We start from the raw sequence: 24853 nt of genomic DNA, 5'->3' as shown, positions 1-24853 counted from the left end.
TGCCCACTTTTCAGCTGGATTTTTTTTTTTTGATGTTGAGTGATATGAGTTCTTTGTATATTTTGGATATTAACATCTTACAAGATACATCATTTGCAAATATCTTCTCCCATTCTGTAGGCAGCCTTTCTGTTTTGTTGATAGTTTCCTTCACTGTGCAAAAACTCTGCAGTTTGATATAGTCCCATTTGTTCACCTTTGCTTTTGTTTCCCTTGCCTGAGGATGAGTATTAAAAATATGTTACTAAGACCAGTGCCAAGGAGCACACTGCCTATGTTGTCTTCTGGATATTTACCTTTAGAGTCACTGTGGTAAAGACCATGTCCTGTTTATCTGTCTGCATCCCATAGAAGTTAGTTTAAAAAAAAAACAGCATATTGAATTTAATTATTCAATGAGTTTTCAGTAAGTGAATGAAAATAAACATATGGCTAAAATTTCACAAATTTTAAAGCATTTGCTGATGGTTTTTTAAAAAAATAGTCAAATTGCTTAATATATTTGGAGCTTTATTGATTTTTCCTTCAAGATAATAATTGGCAAGATGAATTACAAGATAAAATAATCTATATATATTATTATAGATAATTAGGGCTTCCCTGATGGCTCAGTTGTAAAGAATCTGCCTTATATATGACATATATATTATATATAATAATCATTTCTAGAATTGTGTGACTGTGAATTTTTTCATGATACAACTTCCTGACTTGTTATCTAACCAGATAATTCTTTTTCTTCTAGATGAACAAGAGATAGTACAAAAACGTACTTTCACGAAATGGATCAACTCTCATCTGGCCAAGGTAAATAAAACTCCCCAGAGTTCTATGTTTATTTAGTTTGAGCCAATGAATCATTTAAATTCACGGTATAAAATAGCACCACCATGATCACGGTCACTCTTAGTCAGTGTTGGCAGTCCTACGAATTTGATTGTCACCTAAGTCTGGTATTTGCTAACCTTGCCTTTAGATAATTAACAGATAACCAGAGTAAAGAGCAATTACTTCATGTCAATTCCATGAATCCTGATGGAATATTTCATCCACTTCTTTCTTCTGAACTAACCTGTGTGCCATACCAAAAGGAGAATTCATGCTAGATTTTTGTTTGTATTTGTTTCTATTTGGAACAGAAAGAAACAATGAATGGTCTACCCTGAGCAGAGAATTTAATCTGAAGAGATTGTAATGGTGTCTAGACTCCCCTCTCAAGTGCTTTTAGAGAAAAGTAACTATGGGGTCAGGACACTACAAAGACTAATCATTCTGAGATTATGCATACTGATGTTGGATGGTGTCAGGCGACTATGTATTCATTCATTGTAATTATTTTGAACATAAATACTAATGTAAAGCAAATTCCCAGGTAGGTACATTACAATAAAATTAATCTCTTATAATGGTGAACAACTGTGTGAACCAAAAAACACTGCATTTGTAAAAATAATGTTGATGATACAATGATTTTCTGTGTTCGGTTAGAGGATCTTTGCTGAGGTGCTTACCTGTAGTGTTCAAGGTATAATCCTATTAATATGAGCAATTTTTGACTGGGGACTTTCCCCAAAGCTTCTTTTATCGTTCAGAAGCAAAACACGACAACTAATTTCAGTGGTATGGTACACATTTACCGCTTACTGTGTGTCTTTCCTCGGAGAAGGCAATGGCAACCCACTCCAGTACTCTTGCCTGGAAAATCCCATGGACGAAGGAGCCTGGTAGGCTGCAGTCCATGGGGTCGCTAAGAGTTGGGCACGACTGAGCGACTTCCCTTTCACTTTTCACTTTCATGCATTGGAGAAGGAAATGGCAACCCACTCCAGTGTTCTTGCCTGGAGAATCCCAGGGACAGTGGAGCCTGGTGGGCTGCTGTCTATGGGGTCGCACAGAGTCGGACACAACTGAAGCGACTTAGCAGCAGCAGCAGCAATGTGTCTTTGCTAGGCTTTGGAGACAGGAAAGAAGATTGTAAAACACTTTCCCAGGCCTTGAGAAGCTCACAGTCCAGCAAAACTGGAGACTTGCATAACAAGTCTAGATACAGGATTCAATTGGCTTGTCTTTTCTAGGATCTGTCTCCAAAAACCTCTTGGTGAGATGGGAATTCTCTGGCCCAGTGGCTGCACCAAGAACCTGCCCTGTGATAAGGCACTGAAGGACTTTGGGGCCCATTTTCTCAGGCTTAGGAGGGTGCCATCTCTCTATGACCATTACTTACACTAGAGACTGGTCATCTTTTGCAAAATTCTTGCTTTTCCAAAATAAAAATAGAGTCATTGTTTTTTCATATTGTGAAATGGTTACATGCTCATTGTAAATCATTTTGATAATAGTCCTTATAAAAATGTAATGAAAGTGAAAGTGTTAGTCATTCAGTCATGTCTGACTCTTTGCGATCCCATGGACTGTAGCCTGTCAGGCTCTTCTATCCATGGAATTCTCCAGGCAAGAATACTAGAATGGGTAGCCATTCCCTTCTCCAGGGGACCTTCCCAACCCAGCGATCGAATCTGAATCTCCTGCACTGCTGGTGAACTCTTTACCATCTGAGCTACCAGGGAAGCCCAATGAAAGTAAAAATGACCTTAAATCCCACAATCCTGATGCAACCATTACTGAAGTATTGATCACTGTTTCCCTTCACATGGACATGCATAATTTCATGTAAATGCCTCTAGAGGATACTGTTCTGGATGCCTGACTTCACTCAGCACATCCTCCCATGTCAATAGATACAGAGTCATAGAAACATTTTAATGGCTGAATAACATTTTTATTATAAATATAATAAAATTATAATTACAAATTAGCTATAATAGTTGCCTATTAATGATCACTTAGATTGTTGCCAATTGGTTAATATTATATAAAATACTACAGTGAAAGTCCTTGGGCGTGTATATATCTGTACACTTGTGTTATTTTTTTCTACTTAGAATAAATTTCTAGAAGTAGGTGGATAGTCCACAAGTATACACATTTATGAGCTTCCCTGGTAGCTCACCTGATGAATCTGCCTGCCATGCAGGAGACCTTTATTCAATTCCTGGATTGGGAAGATGCCCTGGAGAAGGGATGGGCTCCCCACTCTAGTATTCATGGGCATCCTCATGGCTCAGACAGAAAAGAATCTGCCTGCAATGTGGGAGAACTGGGTTCGATAACTGGGTTGGGAAGGTCCCCTGGAGAAGCAATGGGCTCCCCACTGCAGTATTCAAGGCATCCCTCGTGGCTCAGACAGTAAAGAATCCACCTGCAGTGTGGGAGAACTGGGTTCAATACCTAGGTTGGGAACATCCCTCGGAGAGGGGCATGGCAACCCACTCTAATATTCTTACCTGGAGAATCTCCATGGACAGAGGAGCCTGGAGGGCCACAGTCCATGGTGTTGCAAAGAATCTGACATGACTGAGTAGAGCACAGCACAGGCACATTTATAAATTTAATAAATAACCAAGAACTTAGGAGAATGCCTCTTTCCTCACACTATTAATAATCTTTAAGATTAGCAGTATTTTTAAATATGAGTGGTGAAAAAGTTTTTAATTCTTTTCATATTTATTTTTTCATGGAGTTGAATATCTTTGTGGGAGGTTTTAAAGCAGAATTCCTGGGATGTACTTATTTACATACTGAATTCTTAAAAAGAAGTTAAAATCAGAATGTGTGCCATGGCACACAGTATACAAAGGGCCTTTGTGGAGAGACTGTAGGCCAGGAGCTCATTTTCTACTTTACATTTATCACCATTCTTTCATTGTTTCAAATTGCTTTGCATGTTTTTGTGCTGAATGGGTATTGGAATACCAGTGTGTATCCTTTTCCATTCTTTTTCTTAGTCCTGCTAGGAGACCTTGCTCCTGCTATTTCCCTTCTAAATATCTAAGTCCTACCTGTAATGTTTAGTGCAAACCTTTCTCATTCATGAAGTCATTTCTGACCGCATGTGAAACAGTGAGCCAGGCCCCAGCAGATGCTCCAGAATATAAGCAGTTTCCCTGGCAACCATCCCCCAGTGCCATCCCCCTGTCTTCTCTGCTATTCCTGCCTCTGGTTTGGTTAGAATCTGAAGTCTCAGCACTCCTCCAGAACCTGCAGCAGGAGGAGAAGTTCAGTGTCTTAAGTGATTTCATACTATTTCCTATCTCACCTTCCCAACAATGCTGTGAAATCTCTCACATATGCTAATTATTGGAATTCACAGTGGAATATTACTTGGCCATAAAAAGAAATACATTTAGACCATTGGTAGAAGGGTGGATGGACCTAGAGTATACAGGTCATACAGAGTAAGTCAGAAAGAGAAAAATAAATATTATATATTAATGCGTGTATGTGGAATCTAGAAAAATGGTGCAGATGAACCCATTTGCAGGAATAGAAATGCAGACAGGAAGCAGACATGTGGAGACACGGGGAGGGGGAGGAGCGGTGGGGTGAACTGGGAGGTTGGAATTGACATATATACACTATCACGTGTAAGTAAATAGCTAGTGGGAAGCTGCTGTATAGCCCAGGGAGCTCAACTCAGTGCTCCGTGGTGACCTAGAGGGATGGCGTGAGGGTGAGGTGGGAGGGAGATTTAAGGAGGAGGGGACATATGTATACATATAGCTGATACACTTCGTTGTACAGCAGAAGCTAACACAACATTGTAAAGCAACTTACTCAAATTAAACAAAGAAACCGCATTAGCTCTGAGCACAACACTAAGCACCATTTGCTTAATAAAACAGCAACAGCAAAGAGTCTTTATCTTTCCTTACTTTATGAGACTAGTAAAGACATCAATCACATGACGAAAAATAACAATTAATTTCTGGCACTGTGCTAGGTGCTTAACCCAGGTTATTTTATAGCGAACTTCATCATACACCTGGTTGTTGGTGCTGCTGAGGTTTTAATGCATATGTAAGCCTCAAGTCCACTTGGTTTCCCTACTTTACACCATTTTATGTTGATGGTATCATTTGGAAAGACCCAGAAAATTGCTATCTCCACAACTACTCCGTTAGAAACTTACTGCCATAGAGATTTTGTTGTTGTTTTCTCCTCTGTTCTTGTTATTTTTTGTTTTCCTGTCTCTTGACAACTGAAACAGAGATGCCGATACTTGTTATCCAGAGCTTATCTATAGTGACAGCATAGTATCTTGCCAAAACCACAGCTTCTTTGGAAAATATTTTCCTTTTTATGATTCACTCATAGTTGGAAAACATTTTGAAAATCAGATCTGACCCCATGACCCTGCTTTGACACTTGAGAGTTTTAGGAGAGCTACAGAGAGCCTGTTCACGTCTGTGACTGTCTTGGCAGCTGATGCCGTGGTTCCTTGTTCAACCTTCTCTCTCGTCCCCACCCTCTGCTCACCTTTATCCCTATCTGAGTTTCCTCCTGTCTGAGTTTCCCCCAGGCTTGTTTCTCGCTCATTCTCCCTCCCACCCTGCTCCCATTCCTGTGTCACCCCCATCTCTCCCACCCTATCTCCTCCTCCGTCACACCTCCACCCAACGCCCTTCCATCTGTATCTCAATCCCCAGTCCCTGCTTTATCCCCGTTTCCATCTCTATTTCTCTCTGCATCCCTTCTCTGTAAAAAAAATATATATATATATGCAAACTAGGCTTCACAGTATGGTTGAAATCACCATACATATCCACCCAAATTTAAATGGAAACACACACTTCCCTCCCCAATGCGATGTGCTCACTTGCTTCTGAGATTAATGCCTTTCTTGCAACAGAAGCAGGATCAGGTTCATATCTTTGATCTGGCCTCTGGACATTGTAGAGCTTCCCTGGTGGCTCAGCCAGTAAAGAATCCACTTGCAATGCGGGAGACCTGGGTTTGATCCCTGGGTTGGGAAGATCCCCTGGAGAAGAGAAAGGCTACCCACTCCAGTATTCTGGCCTGTATAGTCCATGGGTTCGCAAAGAGTCAGACTCAAATGAGCGACTTTCACTTTCACTTTCTGGACATTGTGTCACTTTTCCTGTTGTCTCTGTGAGAAGGCTTGCTCCCAAAGCCATTGTGTGATGCTGCAGTGTGTCTGTCAGCCTGTCACCCCAGGTGTGGACAACACGCACCTGTACAGACACACAGACACACACATCTTAGTTACCTGGGTTCCACAGAAGCATGTATCATGCCCAGAGTCTTATTAAGTCTCCTGTGAAAGCAGCTTCTTAGATTTTTGGTCCTCAGCTCCTACTTACCCTTTTGTCCTCCTTATTTTATTTTTTAAATAAAGTATAGTTGCTTTATTGGGGTATAGTTGCTTCAGAGTGTCATGCTAATTTCTGCTACACAACGAAGTGAATCAGCCATATGTTTACATAGACCCTCCTCCCTTTGGATCTCCTCCCCCAGTCCTCACACTCCATCCACCTAGGTCACAGAGCACTGAGCTGACCTCCCTCTGCTATACAGCAGGTTCCCATAGCTATCTGTTTTACCTTTTAATGATACATAGATATCTTCCCTAGCCTCTGGTTTTCAGTCATAGAGCAGGCCCCAAACCATACTTAGAATAAAAATATTTATCGTTAGAGAAGGAACCACAGAGAGGCAATTTGATCTGCCTCAAGGTCTTTTCTTATCCTCTAGAGATTCAGGAGCCAACTTTTCTTCTTGCTTCTTGCTTATTAAATACCAAAGGCCAGTAGTTTGTCCTGTAACTGACAGTCTGCTCCAAGGATGGGGCCCTAATTGCTGTCAGCCTTGAAACGACCTGGTGTTTTGTAATTTGTTGGGTCAGATTGAGTCCAGTTTGGTGTACTGTTGGTGTTCATTTACTTTGTCCAGTAAATATGCAGCCGGCTTAGACCTGGTATTAGTCAACTGTGGCCATAGACTATGTGGCTTAAACCAGGAAAATTTATTTCTTGAAATTCTGGAGACTGGGAAGTTCAAGATCAGTGTGTCGACAAATTCAGTTCCCAGTTCTCTAAAAATGAGAAAGGAGAAAAGTGCTAAATTGGCAGGAAAAAGAAAAGTTTCAACTTTTTTCTAGAATGCAAGTTGTAAATATTTTGCAGGATCTCTATTGCCTTGAGAGATTGTATATAAGTCATGAGGATTTTTATGGATTTAAACTAGGATGATAAACCATCTCACCCTAAATTCTGTGATAATGCCTTACTACTATAGTGCCTTCTTTAAAACGCAAAGTTTTCTAGTTTGTGTAAACAAACTAAACAAAAATAAATAAAGCTTTTATTTTAAAGAACAATTTATAAGACTTCTTATTTAGAAAGAAAGCTTTGTGTGTCAATTATATTTCAATAAATTGGGAAAAAACGATTGTATCTGTTTTCTCAAAATCTTTTTTGGAAATTGACCTTTTCCAAAAAAAGGTGGTGACAGGTTTAAGAGCTGTAATGTTGAATTGAGAAGCAAGAAAATTTCCTCTTCTGTCCTATGGTCATTTAGCCTTGGCTACACAGGAGATGTTCAAAAGATGCTTCATGGACATGAATTTGGGGAGGCTTTTTATTTCAGTTTTGTTCTAGGCTGCTTTTCTCAGTTGCAAATAAGTAAAGTAATTACTGCTAATTAAATAAAAGAATAAACTCTTTCATGGATGACATTTTATTCGATTTTAAAATTCTTTATAAATATTTTGACAAGAGTATGAAGTGATAAGGTGCAAATGAGAGAACAATCTGTTTTCAAAAAGCATGCTTTTCTCAAAACAAAATTTTTATTAAAAGTAAGAAAAAAACCTGATAATTTTCTGTAGATTGTTCAAATTTGTGGATACAATTATCAGTTTTTTAAAAAATATTTGCTCTTTTCAGATTGAACACTATGCTTTTGTGATTATGCTAAACATCACAAACTGTCGATACAGTGTGATATAACATTAGCAAATGTTAGTGAATTCTGTTTATTTTATATACCTGGTCATTCCTTTCAGGAAGGGAGTTTCATATTTAAACATGGACCCTATAATTTTCTTCCTTTTTAAGAAGAAACCTCTTTCTGTTCTGTCTGCTCTGTTAGTGAAAGAAGGTGAGGTATTTGTTTTTTAATTAGCCCAATAGCAATCCATGTGATAGTTTTTCAAAGTTGGATCCTGATTCAGCGCTGGCTATCACCACTCATTGCTAAATATCTTTCTAAATTCCAGGGCCGCTCTTCATTGAACTCTTATCCTTGTGCCAATTACTGGGCCTTAGCTACTTTATCTTTTCTTTAAATCTCACAACAACAGTCAAATATAAGTATTATTTTCACCACATTATAGATTGTGAGCCCGAAACTTAGAATTAGTTAATAAGCTCAAGGTCATATGACAAGTAGGTGGAAAACTAGATTTCAATCCCACGACTACGAAGTTTGGGCACTAATCACTGTTATATGCCCATGCTTCGTTTGATGAGCTATTCATGTAGCAAATACTCTTAAAGCACCTCTTGTGTGCTACAGATTGTGGGTACTATGGTGAACAAAAACAGCTATAATCCACGCTATCATGGAACTGACGGTGTAGCAGAAAAGACAGCAATTACAGACGTGTGTGTGTGTGTGTATGAAATCCCACGAGTGGGGAAGTCAAGGGTGTTAGGGAGCACAGGGCAATTGCAACCAACCACTCAAGTAACCTGTTGGAGGGCCTTAGGTTTTCAGAGGGAGAAACATCTGGAACCTGAGAAATGTCTTGAGATTGGATAGGTAAAGGAACTAATGTTTTCAAAAGGTTAGGGTAAGAAAGAGCTTGGTACAGTAAAGCAAATGGGGGAAGCTCAGAATACCTGCAAATACAGGTTCCAGAGATGGGTTGGCAACAGAGAGAACTGAGACTCAATCAAAGGTCACCTGTTAAACGGGTTCGGATGCTGTGTTATGGGCACTGGGACACATTAAAGAATCTTAGGAAAAAGAAATGGTCACTCTGGGCTAAACCCCTCTCTCAATCTCCTTGTCTCTGTCTTTCTCCCTCCCTCCCTCCTTTCTTCTCCCTCTCATCTCTCTCTCCTGCCCCCTCCCTCATTTCCCCACACCCTCTCACATAAACAAGTAAAAGTGAAGTTGGAGTGAACTTGCAGTAAGTCAGATGAGAGGTGAGGATACTCTGGACTGAAACAGTGCTGGGGGGATGGAGAAAAGTGGATGTATTGAAAAGTGTTATCCAGGGGTGGATTTGATACAATCAAGTCATTCCTGGGAAGGTTCAGGGAGAAGGAGTCAAGAATGACTTCTAAATTTCTGTCTTGAACAAATGATTAGGATCATTCACAAAGACAGAGAATATAAGAGACTTTGGGGGAAAGCTAATGGGTTCAACTACAGTTCAGTTCAGTTCAGTCGCTCAGTCGTGTCCGACTCTGCGACCCCATGAATCGCAGCACGCCAGGCCTCCCTGTCCATCACCAACTCCCAGAGTTCACTCAGATTCACGTCCGTCGAGTCAGTGATGCCATCCAGCCAGCTCATACTCTGTCATCCCCTTCTCCTCCTGCCCCCAAACCCTCCCAGCATCAGAGTCTTTTCCAGTGAGTCAACTCTTCGCATGAGGTGGCCAAAGTACTGGGGTTTCAGCTTTAGCATCATTCCTTCCAAAGAAATCCCAGGGCTGATCTCCTTCAGAATGGACTGGTTGGATCTCCTTGCAGTCCAAGGGACTCTCAAGAGTCTTCTCCAACACCACAGTTCAAAAGCATCAATTCTTCAGCACTCAGCCTTCTTCACAGTCCAACTCTCACATCCATACATGACCACAGGAAAAACCATAGCCTTGACTAGACGGACCTTAGTCGGCAGAGTAATGTCTCTGCTTTTGAATATGCTATCTAGGTTGGTCATAACTTTTCTTCCAAGGAGTAAGCGTCTTTTAATTTCATGGCTGTAATCACCATCTGCAGTGATTTTGGAGCCCCCCAAAATAAAGTCTGACACTGTTTCCACTGTTTTCCCCATGTATTTGCCATGAAGTGATGGGACCAGATGTCATGATCTTTGTTTTCTGAATGTTGAGCTTTAAGCCAACCTTTTCACTCTCCTCTTTCACTTTCATCAAGAGGCTTTTTAGTTCCTCTTCACTTTCCGCCATAAGGGTGGTGTCATCTGCATATCTGAGGTTATTGATATTTCTCCTTGATTCCAGCTTGTGCTTCTTCCAGCCCAGCGTTTCTTATGATGTGCTCTGCATATAAGTTAAATAAGCAGGGTGACAATATACAGCCTTGACGGACTCCTTGTCCTATTTGGAACCAGCCTGTTGTTCCATGTCCAGTCCTAACTGTTGCTTCCTGACCTGCATACAGATTTCTCAAGAGGCAGGTCGGGTGGTCTGGTATTCCCATCTCTTTCAGAATTTTCCACAGATGGAGAAATTAACTTGGTAGAGATGGACCCATTTGATTTGGCAATTCGGAAGTCATTAGCCATCACTGGGAGTGACCAAATCATGGCAGAAATCCAACTCTAGCAAACTGATGAGTAAACGAGAGGGGAAGATGCTGGGATCTGAGTGTGTATTACACGTTCAGGAGTATTAGCTAAAGTAGAACATAGGATCTGGTAAGAGCTGTTTCGATAAAGAGTGGTCCTAAGCATGTGTTTATGGAAGGGAAAGCTCAAGAACTGGTAGAGAGGGATAGGCTGATAAAGAAAGAAGACAAGATTATTTTAAGACACAAGTCTCCTGAGGAGGCATGGTGGGGAGAAAATCTGGAGCTCAGGTAGAGGGTGGATATTTCTACAGAGATAAAGAATACTTCCACCAAAGTCCCCATCTCTGAGGCCAGAGTGGTGATGGAAGGAGGGTGTGGATGTGCCCAAGTTTGAGATGGGGGAGAGAGAAGCACAGAGTAGGGTGGACTTGAATTTGAGGAGATTCCCACCTGAAGACTGCATGCAGGTTTTTTAGGTCTAATACAATAGTCTACCTTTCTGAGCAGACGAATTTTTGAAAAACTTTTTTTTTTTTTTACTTTACAATATTGTATTGGTTTTACCATACATTGACATGAATCCACCACGGGTGTACATGAGTTCCCAATCCTGAGCCCCCCTCCCACCTCCCTTCCCATATCATCTCTCTGGGTCATCCCAGTGCACCAGCCCCAAGCATCCTGTATCCTGTATTGAACCTAGACTGGCGATTTGTTTCTTACATGATAGTATACATGTTTCAATGCCATTCTCCCAAATCATCCCACCCTCTCCCTCTCCCACAGAGTCCAAAAGTCTGTTCTATACATCTGTGTCTCTTTTGCTGTCTCGCATACAGGGTTATCATTACCATCTTTCTAAATTCCATATATATGTGTTAGTATATGGTATTGGCTGGAGAAGGAAATGGCAACCCACTCCAGTGTTCTTGCCTGGAGAATCCCAGGGACGGGGGAGCCTGGTGGGCTGCCACCTCTGGGGTCGCACAGAGTCAGACATGACTGAAGTGACTTAGCAGGCATTTATAACACATTATAAACACATTTATACGTGTTTCAATGCCATTCTCCAAAATCATCCCACCTTGCCCTCTCTCACAGAGTCCAAAAGACTGTTCTATACATCTGTGTCTCTTTTGCTCTCTCACATACAGGGTTATCGTTGCCATCTTTCTAAATTGCATATATATGCATTAGTATACTCTATTGGTGTTTTTCTTTCTGGCTTACTTCACTCTGTATAATCAGCTCCAGTTTCATCCACCTCATTAGAACTGATTCAAATGTATTCTTTTTAATGGCTGAGTAATACTCCATTGTGTATATGTACCACAGCTTTCTTATCCATTCGTCTGCTGATGGACATCTAGGTTGCTTCCATGTCCTGGCTATTATAAACAGTGCTGCGATGAACATTGGGGTACACGTGTCTCTTTCAATTCTGGTTTCCTCAGTGTGTATGTCCAGCAGTGGGTAAACCGACAGTTAAAATGTCCTATACAGAGTGAAGTAAGTCAGAAATAGAAAAACAGATATCGTATATTAATGCATGTAAATGGAATCGACAAAAACTGTATTGATGAACCTATTTGCAGAGTGGCGATAGAGACACAGACGCAGAGAACAGACTTTGGACACAGCAGGGGAAGGAGAGGATGGGAAGAACTGAGAGAGTAGCACTGAAGCATATACATTATCATATCCATATGCACTACATTACATCACATATACATTATCGTATGTAATGGGAAGTTGCTGTATAGCACAGGGAACTCAGCTTGGTGCTCTGTGACAACCTAGAAGGGTGGAATGGGGTGGGGAGTAGGGGGAGGTTTAAAAGGGAAGGGGCATGTGTAAACGTATGGCTGATTCATGTTAATGTATGGCAGAAGCCAGCACAATATTGTAAAGCAGTTATCCTCCAATTAAAAATACATTTAAAAAAAGAACTAAATAAATATGTTCTTTCACATTTTAAAATGTATCTATCATGGCGAATTTCTAAATTTTAAGCAAGATTCAAAAGCTATTGTATAGTGTCACGTTGCCCCCAAAGATACCAGTTTAAAGATGTGTTTTCCAAAAATATCTCCCCTGAAGTTTTACTTTTAATTAGAAAAAGATAGTATAAATAATCTTAAAATTAACACTGGCTACACTCTGTTATCAAATGGTTATAGTTTCACTTTTCTGTAAATTTGTCAAATGGAATAGAATGTTATATCTGTATTTAAATACCTTGGATTCATTGTTTATGATATATGGCTTTGAAATAAATATATGGTTTGATACTAAGTCCTTTGGGAAAAAAGATAGGTCTGAAACAGCCATTGTTTCATGTTTCTATAAAAGGAGCATCTCTTTCAGGGTGCAATAAACAACCCACTCCACATCTGCCAGCCTGGGATCTAAGGGGCGGTGAAGGATAGGAACTGAAGTATCGACTCTCGGATGATCTCAGTCACAAGCATCTTCTTGCTTTTTAGATGAGCTGGGGGAAAAAAAAAAAAAGCACCAAAACATCATTTACATTCTGTGTGAGTCTGCCATAACAACGTGCAACATACTGGGTACCTTCAAATGAGAAATTTATTATCTCACCGTCCTCAAGGTTAGGCAGCCATGCCACTCTCTGAGACTCTAGGCAGAATTCTTTGACTCTTCCTCCCCTCAGGTGGTGGCCTGGAGTATATGGGATTCCTTAGTTTGCAGCTGCATTAGTCCAATCTCTGCCCCCGTGCCTGTGTGAAACAGTGTCCAAATTTCCGCTTTATATAAGGACATTGGTCATATTGGATTAGGATCCCCCCGCCTCCACCGCTATGATCTCATTTTATCACTTTTCTAAAGATCCCATTTCCAAATAAAACCACATCCCAAGGTACCTGGGGTTTAAACTTCCATGTATTGTGGAGGGAGCACACAGTTCAACCTATAATAGGTTCTATTAAGAGCGCATTTTGAGACCAAGTCAAATACATAGACTCCTTTTAAAGGAACACTTTTGGCACTCCATGCTTTTTAATAATCCATACTAGTAATGACTTTGATCGACATCCTCACAGACATAAAATATCACTTCGGTGGCTGCTTTTGTTCTTCTTCAGTTGTCTTTCCACCACTGGTATTAAAAGATAACATGGAAATGTTCAAAATTGAAATTTGATCCTTCGGTTTCTCGTACTCACTTTGGTGGGACGATTAATGAACTAAGATGAGATTAAAGAGACGAAGAGGAAAAAGCAAATGTAATAATACACCCCAGAAACAATTCTTTAGTTGATTTTGTAAAACTAGTTTGGTAATCCTAAACATACTGATAAATTGTTTCCAAATATGCAACTAAAAGATTAAAAAGAAAATCGACATTTCAAAATAAATGGCATTTATTAAGAGTTGGATATGACTGAGAAACCAACGTTTTGGGCTTCTCTGGTGGCTCAGGAAAGAATCTGTCTGCAATGTGGAAGCCCAGGGTTCTGTCCCTGGGTTGGGAAGATCCCCTGAAGAAGGGAATGGCAACCCACTCCAATATTCTTGCTTGGAGAATTCCATGGACAGAGGAGCCTGGAGGGCTATAGTCCATGGGATTGCGAAGAATGGGACATGACTGAGCAACTAACATTAACATTGATTTGTTAATAACAGATGGAGACGTAGCAAAGTTTATGCAGACTGCCAAATGTTTTGATAATGTTTATCAAAGTTCCCTCTTTTAGAAATATTTTTTCTTAATACATTTATTTGATAAATATTTTAAAATGTCATTTGGTATGCTTAGCAAGATTCTAGATACTGAGACTGCAACAGTGAACAAAACAGGAGTAACTCTTTCACTATGATGCTTTTATCCCATTTGAGGAGATGAACAGAAGAGAAAGAAAATAGCTCTTCTGTTGAGAATAAACTGAAGAGGACACAGGATGAAGGAAGGGGATAAGACAGGAGATTGTTGGGTCATTCAGGTGAGAGAGGACTGGCTTGGACCAAGGTCATAGCTGTGGAGGTGGTAAGAAATGGCTGGATTCTGGGTGAATTTTGAAAATAAAATCAACAATTTGTTGATGGATTAGCTGTGGAGTATGAACAGAGATGGGTAAAGAGTAACTACAGCTTCATCCTGAATAAAACAAATAACTTGAGGAGTATGCTTCTTTTAAACTATATAATGAAAAAGAAAGATAACATGTGAAAGTTGTTAAGAGTAGTTTTTCAAGCAGATTTAAAGTTGAGCTGGAGGGCAAAATTATTGCCTTTGGGATATTTATTCCAAATCAAATTAAATAATTAAGGAAATGGAAATATTTATGCCATCTGTCATAGGAAACAGTAAAGAATGGGAACTATCTTCTCATTTTTGCCAAATGGAGGTGGAAAATAATCACAATAGTGCTGTTACAAAGGGAGAGAAGGATAAACAGATTTTGCGTAGCATTTTTTTTTAATTACTTCACTTTGTTTCTGGAGATATTGATAATGTCTAATTAGATTTTCTGAATAAGATGACAGAACCTTTTAGATGTTGGATTAATTTTATCTGGCTCCTGTCAGTGGTTATAGTCACAGTTTTACTCACCTAGTCCAGCGGTTTCTGCATTTTTAGACAGTTTTGTGTGGTGGGCTTCTTGCCAACCACTGGGGGTAACTTGTTCCATGTCTGCAGGTCAACCTCACTTCCCTTCCCACTCTCCTCTCTGTTCCTGTTGTTTGGTTTATTGTCCCTGCCCATCAGATAACCGGCAGAGCATGTGAACATGCTCGACTGGTCCTCGGATGGGATGTCTCCCCATGCCCTGTTTCTCAGCCTGTTATATAGCTCCCACCTGGAACTCATATAAACCAGAGGCGGGAGTGATTCGTCTCACTCACTGTAGAAGTGAGAAGCTTTTGTGTAAACAGAAGCATTGAGGTACACAGAATACACCTTGAGATCCAGCCTTTGCTTTCAGACATCTTTATATACTGCATAGAAGGCCATCTGGGGAATATCTCAGGCTATGATTATACATCACGGTCAGCAAGCCTGATCGTGCCTGGCAGCATGTGTGTTTCAACTGGAGTGAAGCATTATCTGTGCTCCAGACTTCTCCTTTAGGTCTTTTCCAGTTCAGTTTTATTGATATCACTATATATGTAGAAATCATGAATTTTCAAGCCTGAGATATGTATTTAGCAATTTAAAGTAAAATGCTATAAGTTTTATATTATTAAATGTGCAGACATGGCCACAGGGGACATGGTGTGAGTGGGGCCGATTTGTGTCTATTCCAACATGTATGGTTGATTTGTGTCTATTCCAGTATTTCTGTACATTTCAAAATGATCACTGCAATAATCTAGTTAGTGTTACCATAAAAAGACATTAAGCAGTTATTGACTGTTTTCCTCACACTGTGCATTTCACACCTGTGACTCATTTACTTTGTAAATAGAAGTTTGTACCTTTTATGCTCCCTCACCTATTTTTCTCCTTCCCAAAACCCCCTTCCCTCTTGCAGCCACCTGTTTGTTCTGTATATCTGTGAATCTGTTTCTGTTTTGTTATGTTTATTCATTTGTTTTTGTTTTAAGATTTCACTTATAAGTGAAATGATACAGTATCTGTATTTCTCTGTCTGATTTATTTCACTCAACATAATACTCTCTGGATCCATCCATGTTGTCCTAAATGGAAAAAAAAATCATTATTTTTTATGGCTGAGTAATATTCCATTGTATATTTATCACATCTTAATTCATCTCTTGATGGCACAGACTAGAATAAATAATTCTAAAATGTGTATTGAAAGACAAAAGACTCTGAATAGTCCAAACAATCCTGAGAAAGAACAAAACTGGAGGCATCATACTCTCTGACTTCAAACTATACTACAAAGCTACAGTAATCAAAACAGTATGGTACTGGCACAAAAACAGACACATAGGTTAATAGAACAGAATAGACAGCCCATGAATTTGAGCAAACTCTGGGAGATAGTGAAGGACAGGGAAGGCTAGCATGCTGCAGTCCACAGGGTAACAAAGAGTTGGACATGACCTAGCAATTGAACACACACACACACAGAGCCCATGAATTAATGCACATTTCTACAGGAAATTAAAATATGATAAAGGAGGTAAGGATATACAATGGAAGAATGACAGCTACTTCAATAAATAGTTTTGAGAAAACTGGACAGCTACATGCAAAAAAATCAAATTGGACTACATTCTTATGTCATACTTGAAAATAAAACCAAAATGGATTAAAAGCCTAAATATAAAACTTGAAATCATAAGATTTCTAGAAGAAAACGTAGGCAATCCACTCACTGACATCATTCTTAGTAGGGTCTTTTTGTTTGTTTATTTTTTGATATGTCTCCTTGTACAAGGGAGACAAAAGCACAAAGTAAACAAATGGGACTATATCAACCTAAAAATCCTTTGCATTGTGAAGGAAATGATCAACAAAATGAAAAGATCAGCTACTGAATGGGAGAAGATACTTGCAAGTGACATATCTGAGAGGGGGTTAATATCCAAAATATACAAAGAACTCATACAACTCAATATCCAAAAAACAACATGACTGAAAAATGGCCAGAGGATCTGAATAGATGTTTCCCAAAGAAGACATACACACTGCCAGCAGGCACATGACAAGATGCTCAACATCGCTAATCAAGGAAATGCAGATCAAAATCATGATGAAATATCACCTCACACCTGTCAGAATGGCAATTATGATTTCTGTATGGTTTTTAAAATGTGAGAATTCCTTAAATTTTCATTTCATAACAAGTAGTTATGCCTTTTTTCCTCAAAGTTATTCTCATATTCCTTTTTCTCTTCAGTATTGCAACTTGCTGAAAGTGAGTTTCTCAGTCATGTCTGACTCTGCAACCCCATGGACTATACAGTCCATGGAATTCTCCAGGCCAGAATACTGGAATGGGTAGCCTTTCCTCTCTCCCAGGGATCTTCCCAAACCCAGGGATTGAACCCAAGGCAATTTTCTAGGGACATAAAATAAACATGTGGCTTAGCAAATATGATCTTCCTATATGAGTGAAAATATGAAAGTAATGGTAGATAAGGATTAAGCATGTACTAGCGCTTATAGACTAGTAAATGGTCACAAGTTATTCTTATACACACAGTGACAGAGAATAGATTATTTTTCCCCAATATAGGCAATGCTCTGTAAAAGTGATGCCAAAGATCCCTGTGTTTTCTCAGATTTCATAAAGTTGAAGGAGAAATATTTGGTCTCCTTTCTTTAAGTTCTAAGAGGAAAGGAATAGATCTCACTGTATGAAATTAAAGGGGCCACAAAAATAAAGGAGGAGGAGAGAAAAATTAGAGAAAAATACTCTGTGGGATCTGTTCCGCTCATGAGTTAACTACTGAGGGCACAGCCAGGATGTGCCTTTTCCCTGAGTTTCAGAGACTTTAGACAACCCCCTGACAGCCAAAACTTAGGGCTTACGCCTAGTTTGAGGAGAGCTTCTAGAATGGAGTAGCCACAGAAGCCAGGTACCTCTTTCTCTCTTTTTGTTTTCTCCATCTCCCTCTCCTCTCAGTCAGTACATTCCATTCTTAGAGATTCATCATGAATCTCAGATTCGTCATGAGTATCTGTAGAATATCTAAATGTGATTTCCAGAGCAAAGAGTATAGTATTTCCAAACACTGTACAAAACTAAGAGCTAATTGTAATCTTATCTTAATCAAAAATAGATAGCTATGGTCTTAAAATGTGCCTGGTAAATTTCTGTCTAGTGCTTGAAACAGTACATTGTCAAGCCGTCGGAACAAACCACATTATCTCTATTTTCCATTAAGTCAGGCTCCAGTGAATTACCCTCATTTCTATCTCTTCTTTTTGGCCTCTAGTACCATGACCTGAATCCTACAAAGAAATCATATTGATGCTGTGAATACTTATATATATATGACAAGAGAGAGATTTTAGATGAGAGATTTTCTATTAAAAGATTGTTTCAAAAGTAAATGCACTATTGTCAGGATAGTAAAGGTCCCCTCTAGTTGACCATTTGCTCTAGATAAATGGTACTTCATACAAAATGGGAGAGCAAAACTTGTCCAATAATTGCTAGGATGTCTTATTCTAGTATAATCTCTGGTAACGTCTTTTGATAAATAAAGTGATTTTACACAGCATGTACATTATGTAAAATTGGATAGAACTTATAGAAATATAGAGATCATTTTCTGGGATTCATTTTTGCGAGCTCTTTGCAGTCAAAGGTTTGTTTGTTTCCTCTTTTACGGGTTGAGGTATTAAGTCAAGAATTTATTACATACTAGGTTCTATAATTCTGTGTATTGAAAATAAAATAGTTTCATATTATAAATAACATAAACATTTTTATTTTAAAGAAAAATATTTTGTCCAGCTTCTAATTAGTCTGCTAATAGTCATCAGACTGCATCTCTTTACTTTGTGTAGGAAGATATTGGTGAAAAATTTTCAGAAGCAACTCATACTTCCTATTAGAAAAGAAAATTTTGCTTCATGTCCTTATTTTGCTTCATATCGTTATCTCTCCAAGATTCCAACAGGTAACTTGCAGATAAGCATCACATATCTCTGCTGAGATATCTGTCTATGGACGAGGCCCTGGTCTTGGTATTAAGTATATAAACATATATTCAACTTCCTTGTCCTCCAGAAGTCCGTGATCTGAATTCCTGAGGACACAGACTTGTGAATAACTAACTGTAATGCAGTATGATTATTATAATCTGAACCATGCACTAACACAAAAGAAGTGATTTAATTCCAGTTGGAAAACTGGGAAAGATAATGCAAGACTGACTGTGTCATAAAACTGACCAGGAATTTGCTAAATGGGAAAGTAGGAAAGTGAGAGTATTCTAGGTATCCATGTTCTTGTGATAAAAACCACCTGCTTTTTTTTTTTTTCCCCATGTGCAGGCTAGAAACTTCATTCATGTCTTCAACAAGTTTTTAATGAGTTCCTCCTATGAATAAAACACTCAGAAACAAGATGCTTCTATGCATTGCATTGTAGTCTGGGATTGCCAAGAACCTGGAGATAATTTTTCTTTACTCATCATATATGCGCCTCATTTTGAGAACCATTAGTATGGGCATAGGGCAAAGATCATTTTTTTAAGAAAACGTTATTCATTCAGTCCATCAGCCAACAGTATTTGTTGAGTGCCTGCCTTGTGCTCGACAATGTTTAGTAGAGAACACTTACCTGGAAAGAAGGATTCCAGAATCATGCCTGTCCAGACAATTTTTTAAACAACAGAGGAGTTGGGATTGGGTTTGGTGAATGGCCACAGTCAGGAAGAAAGGAGAGCGAGAGAGAAGTAGACGAGGCCTGTGAACCAGGCAGGCTGATCAAAAGGGCTTGGGGAGAAGCAGCTCACGGACAGGCCAACAAGGCCTCAGCCACCACCACTGCTGGTGACATCAAGGCCCGGTGCAGCGGGATGAGTGCTCACTGACTTGTTCAGAGGTCAGTGCTGGTCTGGAGGCCACTTCTAGTGGCGAAAGGGGCAGGGAGCATGTGGAGGACAGGGAGGGATGCAGGAGAACACAAACGAGGGGCAGAGGTGGGGTGAAGACCAAGTGTTCTTCAGGGACTTCCCTGGTGGTTCAGTGGTTAGGACTCCACGCATCCACTACAGGGGGCCCGAGTTCAAATCCTGGTTGCGGAACTACGATCTTACATGCCTCGTGATATGGCAAAAAAAGAAAATGTTCTTCAAAGTAACAGAAAGTGAAGTCGCTCAGTTGTGTCTGGCTCTTTGTGACCCCATGGACTGTAGCCCACTAGGCTCCTCCATCCATGTAATTTTCTAGGCAAGACTACTGGAGTGGGTTACCATTTCCTTCTCCAGGGGATCTTCCCAATCCAGGGATTGAACCCAGGTCTCCCGCATTGCTGGTACCTGAGCCACCACCTGTGTATGTTTAAAGGCATAATAGATGGATGCAATTTATCTTTTATTTTTGGTGTCCAATTTCTTGGAATCTTTATTATTTCATGAAAATTCCCTGCCTTGTTTAATTTTTAAAATATGTTTGCAGTTAACACAATATATGAAAACCCCCATTTGTATTTGCTTGCAGAATGTATCATGTGTTTATTAACTTTTCCCCTCATTATTTCACTGTTATTATTAGGATACAAATGGACATTTTAAAAGACAAATAGGCCATATTTTTAATGATGATAGTTAAGTTCAGTCACTCAGTCATGTCCGACTCTTTGCGACCCCATGAACCGCAGCACTCCAGACCTCCTTCTCCATCACCGGCTCCACAATTTTAACTGTTATCATATTGAATATTTTTCATTAAGAAAGGCTCATTTTATTCCAAATAATTTTATTTAAATGCTTAGCATATAAAGTCACTATTAGGTTTTTGCTGTATAAATAGTAAGCAGCGTGAATAGTGGAATTTAAAAGACAAAGCTTAAAAATGAAAACTCTGTTATTTTTGAACATGTATTTCACAGCGTGAGAACATAATGTATTCAGCTATTATTTTATAAAGAGAAAAATGCATTTAAAATTAGAAGTGTACCATTCAGAGACAGTAATTCATACAGTTGTAAGAGAAATATAAATGTGCCATTATCAGTGGGTAGAGAAAAAATCATGTTTCAATAAAACATTTGGTGATTAAATATCTCTGAAAAAAACTTTCTAGAAAAGAAAGAAAGACAATTGAAGGTCAGGTATACAGCATTAGGCTTTTAACATGATCAGGGAGAATTAGAAAATTACAGAGCATGAATCAGCTATAGACTTCTTTGAAATTCATCTTCTGTGAGAAATCTGAGGTCACCTAACTTCTGTTGACCATCAACTTTAAGCATCGTTTTTTTGCTTCCTTCTGAGCCAAAGATACCTTAATCCAAGATTTCATAAACTCTAGTATATGTGTGAGAAGGCATTGACACCCCACTCCAGTACTCTTGCCTGGAAACTCCCATGGACGGAGGAGCCTGGTGGGCTGCAGTCCATGGGGTCGCTGAGGGTCAGACATGACTGAGCGACCTCACTTTCACTTTCCACTTTCATGCATTGGAGAAGGAAAGGGCAACCCACTCGAGTGTTCTTGCCTGGAGAATCCCAGGGACGGTGGAGCCTGGTGGGCTGCTATCTCTGGGGTCACACAGAGCACGACTGAAGCGACTTAGCAGCAGTAGCAGCAGTATATGTGTGTGTGCTAAATCAGTTCAGTTGTGTCCAACTCTTTGCGACCCTGTGGACTGAAGCCCTCCAGACTCCTCTGTCCATGAGATTATCTAGGCAAGAATACTGGAATGAGTTGCCATGCCCTCCTTCAGGAGATCTTGACTCGGGGATCAAACCTAGGTCTCCTGCATTGCAGGCAGATTCTTTACCATCTGAGCCATCAGGGAAGCCCAGGTATTACATAACCTTTGTAAAATAATAAAAATTCCCTGTGAATTAAGTATGGGCTTATTTTCCCAGTAGTGGCACAGATTTGCCCTGATCAGTCTGTACTCTTGAGCTTACAGTCCTTTGGGTTCAATGCCACACAGTGAGAGAGGGTTTGCAGGATTTGCCAGTTCAATGCCACACAGTGAGAGAGGGTTTGCAGGATTTGCCAGCTTGTGAAACAGAACGGCTGTGGCCAGCTAACCCACAGGAGAGTCAATCTGCCACCCTGGCTGAGCTAACAGTGTCCCCACAGCAGGTCCCTGAGCTAACGAAGTTACCTTAGAGAGAATGTTCATAGAAACTTGGCACCTGCCTCAGTCCAGCAGTGTGCTCACTCAGGTAAGGAGGTTGCTCCAGTTTATCTGGGGTACCTCCTGTTCCCTGCATGCATCCTGTTTTAACCCCTCTCTTATCTTTTATGTTAATAGCACCCTCTTTTCCTCCTTTATCCCATACCATCTCTCTCTTGTCAACACTCCCTCTCTGTGGACTTCCTGTGATGGTCCAGTGGTTAAGAATCCACCTGCCAATGCAGGGGAGACAGGTTTGATCCCTGGTCTTGGAAGATTCTGCATGGTGCAGAGCAACTAAGCCCATGGGCCACAACTGCTGAAGCCCGAGCACCCTAGAGCCCTGCTCTGCAACAAGAGAAGCCACCACAGTTAGAAGCCCAGTGCCAGAACTAGAGAGTAGCCCCCGGCTCGCCATAACTAGAAAAAGCCCATGGAGCAGCAAGCAAGCTCTGGAGCCGCCAAAAGTAAATAAAGAATGAAAGGAAGAAAATTTTAAAAAATACTCCCTTTCTAAACAACATTGGTGTGTATGTAAAAACCCTAACAGGAGGTTGTTTGAATGTTAAGTTTATCTCCAAAGGATCATTTTTCTCTTTGCATCTATGGAAATTGATTGCCAATCACATCCTTAATAAAGGACTTTGACATTTAGACGTTTTTCACCAGATTTCACCGCAGTGAGTACCAAATGTCTGCCAGAGAGTGAGAGAAGCATTGTTTGCATTAACTCATTTTTTAAATTTTATAGCGGAACCCCCCGATGGTGGTAGATGATCTTTTTGAAGACATGAAAGATGGTGTGAAGCTACTTGCTTTGCTGGAAGTCCTGTCTGGGCAGAAACTGGTAAGGATGTTTTCTGTGATCAGATTTGTCAAATTGTTCCCATTTGGAATTTGAGAAGTGTAGATTGGGGAGTGTAAAGCGTGCTACCCATGTAAAAGCTTTTCTCTTTTGTAGTTGGTAATACATAGGAAACACTAGTCTATCGGTCACTTCTGGGAGCAAGGAATAAATTTTCTTTCTTGTTCCTGGACACCTGTAGTAGCTTTAAAACATTATGTATAGTAGTAGCAACTTACAAGTAAAGGTCTAGAGCTTCATCAATAGTCAGTCCCGGCTAATCGCTGCATCTATCTGTATGGTAACCAGGAAGACAAGTTGGAAATTAGTATCTAACACATTTTAAGTGCTTGCTTTCCATTTGGAAAGGATTGTTGGTCCAGTTGTTTCCATAGTATTGAAAATTAAGCTTGAAAGCAACATGACATTTTTCATCCATTGGTGGACATTCTCCATCATCAGTCATTTGTAATGGGAACAGCATGTTCAGAATAATTTGATTTTATATTCAGCAGAACTAGCAGAGTGAAAAACAAATTGCCACTGACCTATAAAATGTCTTTTTCTTCGTTACTAAAATAATAAAATATTTAGTTCTTTCTGGCTTATGGGTTTTTTTTTTTCATTTTGGAATAGTAGAGAAGTAAGTAGTTTGCAAACATAAATTATTTATGTGACATTTCCCGCAATTTTTAAAAGGAGCTTAGGAAGTAATCTTCAGAATATTGTATAACACTAGACACTGTCCAAAATTAGATGTACTCATTTTTTCTTAATCTGTTGCATCTTGACAAAGAGCTGCTTGATCATCATTACTTGAATAATTGAGGTTTTTAAAGTGTTTTTGCCTAGTTATCAATTTCCTAGTTTTTGCCTAGTCATAATTTCATGTAGGAGTCTTCAACATAGCTTTTATAAATGTAAGATAGTTGTTTGTTGGAAAATACAATCTGATGATTTTTGTGTAAGTCATTATCTACTCGTATTCATATTACAGCAGAGGCTTCTGGTGAGCCATCTCAGCTCACCTCTGGTCTAGCCACGGTAGAGGTGGACATGACCCACACCCTCCATTAGCATCGCAACTCAAGCTCTGACAACACCTGTCTGAATTTCTGTCCCCAGGGCTTGTATCAAAGCCACAGATTGCACAAGGCAACCCTGAAGTGTGGGAAAGTTAATGGTTTCAAAGGGGATGGGAATCTGTGAATAAAAACTCCAGCCTGGCATTTGTAGGAGGGACAATTTCAAGGCTTATTTCACACATCAGGGAGTGCTCCATTGGATCCTCAGCAGAGTTGAGCCCCAGTTGCCCACGGAGGAGACCCTCAACAGCACACCGAACTATTACAGATTATCGTTAACTAATTTTTCTTCCTTCCTTCTCTCTCTCTCCGTGCATCCTCACTCTTGCTACCTGGGACCATCTCCCTAGTCAATGCATGCACCCATGTTCTTATCTCAGGCTCTGCTTTGGGAAAAATCAAACAAGACACATGTGACAATCCAATTTGGAATCAACAGATGTATTCATGAGCTAAATAAACTGGATTAGCATTAGGATGTGAGAGTCATCAAACTGAAACATTTACCTCCTTGATGGTCAGGTGTAACTAGCCATCTTCGTGTATCCTCCTGAATTAAGCTATTTACTTATATGAAGGAAACTTCATTATAATTCAAACAAGATTTAAGAAGTGTCTCATTCAAAGTGTCATTATAATTGTGCCACTCTACTTGGCCAACAGTATACAGAAATCTTGAGGGGCATTACTGCCAAGCTAAATGAATCTAGAGAAGGTATACATTTTGACATAATAATTCTACTTCTGTTTAAGTGCCCTGGTAAGTGCCAT

At 39.7% G+C, this 24853-nt stretch overlaps 1 protein-coding gene across 1 annotated transcript in view; it reads left to right on the top strand.

The window, feature by feature from the left end:
- Positions 1–223: 223 nt before the first annotated feature.
- Positions 224–24853, top strand: part of SYNE1 (spectrin repeat containing nuclear envelope protein 1) — a 408382-nt gene continuing 383752 nt past the window's right edge. Inside the window, exons 1-3 of the mRNA XM_052645623.1 lie at positions 224–227; positions 746–807; positions 22905–23000. Coding sequence (XP_052501583.1) covers positions 224–227; positions 746–807; positions 22905–23000 — 162 coding nt within the window. The remainder of the gene's footprint in view (positions 228–745; positions 808–22904; positions 23001–24853) is intronic.

The sequence above is a fragment of the Budorcas taxicolor genome, chromosome 9, assembly GCF_023091745.1.
Source record: "Budorcas taxicolor isolate Tak-1 chromosome 9, Takin1.1, whole genome shotgun sequence".
NCBI classification, from domain to species: domain Eukaryota; kingdom Metazoa; phylum Chordata; class Mammalia; order Artiodactyla; family Bovidae; genus Budorcas; species Budorcas taxicolor.
The sequence above is the reverse complement of the archived record's forward strand: the minus strand, read 5'-3'. Positions and strand labels throughout refer to the sequence as shown.